This window comes from Pygoscelis adeliae, unplaced genomic scaffold, assembly GCF_000699105.1.
Source record: "Pygoscelis adeliae isolate BGI_AS28 unplaced genomic scaffold, ASM69910v1 Scaffold206, whole genome shotgun sequence".
Classification (NCBI taxonomy): Eukaryota; Metazoa; Chordata; class Aves; order Sphenisciformes; family Spheniscidae; genus Pygoscelis; species Pygoscelis adeliae.
The window spans coordinates 547,739-552,026 of NW_008825052.1; the positions used below are offsets into that span (position 1 = coordinate 547,739).

At 44.1% G+C, this 4,288-nt stretch overlaps 1 protein-coding gene across 1 annotated transcript in view; it reads left to right on the forward strand.

The window, feature by feature from the left end:
• The first annotated feature begins 3,189 nt into the window (after nt 1-3,189).
• Nucleotides 3,190-4,288, forward strand: part of CEP57L1 (centrosomal protein 57kDa-like 1) — a 10,768-nt gene continuing 9,669 nt past the window's right edge. The window contains exon 1 of the mRNA XM_009326422.1: nt 3,190-3,331. Within this exon, the coding sequence (XP_009324697.1) occupies nt 3,190-3,331 (142 nt within the window). The remainder of the gene's footprint in view (nt 3,332-4,288) is intronic.

Below are 4,288 nucleotides of genomic sequence, written 5' to 3' on the forward strand. Positions count from 1 at the left end.
TTGTCAGCCTCCGTTTAATACACATACTTCTCCCTTGGCTGTTCCCCAAACTCCAACGAGTGCACTAATTTCCTCAACCAAGGGCTTGTCTAAACAACGGTGTTTTGGCTGCTTTAATGATTGTTGTTCAAGTGCTAAATCCCCCTAAGCCTCGTGGAGTTACATTAGTACAATTGCCATTCGGGATGCAGTATCTGCTTTAAAGCACATCTCTAGGGCTGTGTACCAGCATCCAAGGCAGCGTGGAATTAAAGAGCGGTAGGTTAAGCTTGCAATGGTTGTGGGACATGTAACCCATTTTAAAAAGCAAACCTGTGATGGTTTTATAGAAACTTAAATACTTGTGGGGGAAAAAGTTGATGGTAGAACAGTTGACGTCCAAACATACGTCAAGCTATTTAATTATTTCCTGATAGATTTCTTGTCCTAGTGAGCTGAAAGTGGTCAGGATGTTTGGTGATGTCTTGCTGGTGTAGGGTGACTTGGTCCTTTTCCTGGCCTGTGTCCTTGCCTGAGGCCTGCAGTGTTGTAGAGATTACTGCAGTGCAGGATGGTTATTATAAACTATATTTACCTGCTAAGATATTAAAGGACTTGTCTACACCAGAGCACCTCTGCTGGAGTAATTACGTTGGTAGAGCCTCAAAGCACTATAGCAACGGTTCCCTCAGCCTACTTCACATAGCCTCTGCGTCTGAGGAAGCTGTGGCAAAGCAAGGCATCCGTAACTATGTCCACAGCAGGGGTTCTGCAAACACAGGTGTCTCGGTCATGCGGTGTTGTATTCCCTCACACCCCTTACTGAGCCTGTGCTCTTAGGAGTAGCTTGGGGAGCTCCCCACTCCAGCCGCAGGGTGCATATTACCCTCTGCTGTGCTGGCAAAATTGTGGGTCTGCACAAGTTTTCTGGTGCTTTATTCCCTCCCTTTCTTATTCATTATTTGCTTCGGATCACCGCCCTCCTTACAACTGTCCAGAGACTCATCTCCTTGGAAACAGCAGAACTTGTTTATGTGACAGTAATAAGGAAACTAATTGATGCGTAGCAGCTGCAGGCATGCGAGGGAGCCTTGTTCCACCAGAGGACGTCGGAAAAGCGAGTCTCTGCTTATGCTGACTGACAAAAGGTTAGATGGCGTGAACAAAAACCACCTTCTTCCTCTTGATTTTCCAAAGTTGCCTTCCCCTGTTCACAGCAGCGGTAGGAAGCTTGTTGTGTGCGCATATGTGTATTTTTATGGACTTCGTTAGTCTTTTTTATCACCAACATGTAGAGGTTGAGAAGCAATGGGAAAATTGGTAAGTCTTGCTTATTTCTTATTTTGTGGAATACTGTGCTGGTGCACTGTGCCATGCCAGGCCCATCTCCTCTCCTGTCTCGGCCCTGACCCTGCCTATGGCCACAGGACTCTCTCATCCATATAATGAGACTTCTGCTGCTCGCTGCTGCGTGCCCTTCACTGCCACTGCCCCTTGTGCTGTTGGAAATGGCCGGTACGCCTGTCTGGCCTAGCTGGCTGTTAGAGTTTGTTGGGTGTCCCTGCGCGATGTTTCCTGGTCCTCCAGGACAGAGCTGTGGAGGCCCATAAACGGCTTGCGTGGCCATAAATGTGGCAGAGTCACCAGGTGGGATCTCTCACCAGAGATGGCGGCATGCCTGACTGTCTGCAGCTGCCAACCCAGCATTGAAAGCTTGTGGCCTGGGCTCGGGCAGGATGGCAGCAGGGCCCCACAGGGGGAACTCTGTTCTGCAAGGGTAGCCTGGGCAGCCCCGCTCTTGCGGGTCTGGGGGGCCGTGCCAGTGCCGGGAGGGGGCATGCCAGTGCCAGGGGGCCCACCCTGAACTGTGGGATATGCCCTGGGGGTGTTAGCACACAAAAGCAGGGGTGTCTGGGAGGCCCCAAGTCAAGCAAGCCCTGGCAAAGAGATGCTCATGTCGACGTCTCCATGATGACAAGTTGGAGGAGGAAGGAAGTATTTCCATGTACCTTTGGTTTAGTGTGTTTCTTGAAGAGGCAGTGGATGGATGGTGGATGGATGATGATCCTTCTATTTTATACAGCCTCTGAAATAGTGCTGGAAGAGGTGTTCCTGGAAACTTCTTCCGTTATTGAAAACTTTCTTCCCTGCCCACCTGGTATGAATGTCTTTTTCGGGGAGGAAAAGACATTCTTCATCAGCAGGTTCCAGTCTTGGTTTGGGTTTCTTCCTCCTGTTACTAGATACCTTCTTTGGGTGACTTTCTTGGGAACTAGTGTCTGTAAATAGCCTTGGCCAAGTGGGAAGCCTGTTCCAGCTGCATGCCCTGTAATTTAAACTCAAGTGATACCATAATTGTTATGTCATTGAACCTTCAAATAAGCTGTTTTCCTATCAGCTGAAGCTGTATATACTCTTCTTACACTGTATCAAGTGAAATGCTTGGTACTGCTTTGCTAGGTAGCTGCATGTGATTTAAAACTTGCTTTAACTTCCTAGAGGTTGTATTAGACTAAAGCACTTTCTGCAAGTTTCACTGTCCGCGTCTTGAGTATCAAGGAAAATCACTATTTGACAGGGTGTAAACTGTCTTCAAATGTGCTCCTGATAAAATAAAGAATGTGAAAGGGTGGGGCAGAAAGGGAGTGGAGAAACAGGACTTAATACATATGCTTAATAATGGGGAGAATGCTGGGGATATTGAATGTTAAATATCCTTATGTTATCTCAACACTAAATGTGGAGAACTGTCTTTATTTTGTAATAAAGCCATATGTAAAAAGATGGGCGTTAGAGCACTAAGGAGGCGGCAAATGAAAACAGGCTGTAAAACTTGGAATGCTTGCGCTGCAGGGAGCACGGAGAGGCAGACACTGAAGTCTATAAAATAGATAACAGAAAATGTTGTTAATCCTTGACTTTTAAAAGGACAAAAATCAGCATAAGTTATTAGAAAGCACCAAGAAAAATCTTAGAAAATTTTGGGTGGTCAAGGAGAGCTATGTTTAGTGTTATGAAAGGCATTGTTTTGGAATTGCATTAAAATACAGAATTCATCTGGGGGGGATGGGGTGTTTTTTGATTATTATTTTGGCGCACATGATCTGGTTTGATATAAACAGAGCCAGGGACAGCCCAGTGACATACTTTGAAAAGTTACATAGTCCATTGAAGAGCTAATGGCATTAAATAGCTCTCTTTTTACAGGCTATGGATTCTGAATCAAAGAACAGTTTCATAGGAAGTTTTCTTCAGCCACCAGATAAGATGCTTCCTGCAGCCTTTGCTTATATAGAATCAAAGAAGTTGGCAGCTGTTGGTGGTGACAAGCCTTCAATCCCCAATAACCAAGGTAAAGCCAAAATATGTCCTTAAAGTGGTCTTTTTAATTGTTCCATGTGAAATCTCTTGAGCAAACTCCCCGTTCTGTTTTACTCAGTTCAATGACTTGCTGCGATTATCAGACTGACATTGAGACAGGATGTATATGTGTCCTGAGGGAGTAGTCTCCCTGAAGTCATATGTCTGGAATGGAAACTGCTGCAAGTCTTCTAACATCCTTATAAACTTTGGCTTTGAAAATTGTTTAACTTAAAATCGTCAGACTTCCTCTAAAAGCAAAGGAGAATGCTTCAAACTCAGCAGAAGCAGTTCATGACTTTAAATACAGCAAAAAAAGATCATTAGTATGGTACACTGACTTGAAATTGCTTTGCGTAGTGCTATTCAACTCCCTCTAGCTTAAAATCACTTCTAGGGGTTTTTGTGTGGTGTGATTCCTTGGGAGAACTTTCGAATAACGCAGACTCTCAGGAAAGTTAGCAGCATGAAAGTTAGTCTGTATGATATACAGATGAACACTATGATTGTCCTGTGCCTTAATTGATGATTACTCCCTGGAGCTTACAGGACAAACGCTTAGTGGCTTCGCATATCTGAAGAGCTCAGTGAATCACAAGGATACTATACTTGGATTTACTATCATGGACAACTTTGCAATATTGCACAGACATAGCCTCTGTGTGTGTGTGTGATCATTGTTCTTTCATTTGAAGAATCTGTGACTTCTGTAGTAATCTTTTGTCATACAGAATTTTTGGATTAAAATGTTCAGTTTAATGTTATGCAGCTAAGTGTTTAAGTAAGGAAATGTTTGGCATGCCAATAGAAAGATGGAAGAAGTGGTCCCGCTTCATCTTTCTGCTCTCTGGTATCTGCTTTTTGCCCCCTTTTTTTTTTAAGTTATATTCTAATGGGCCTATGATAAACTGATGAGAGTTGTTATGGAGCTAGCAATATTTGCTTTGTA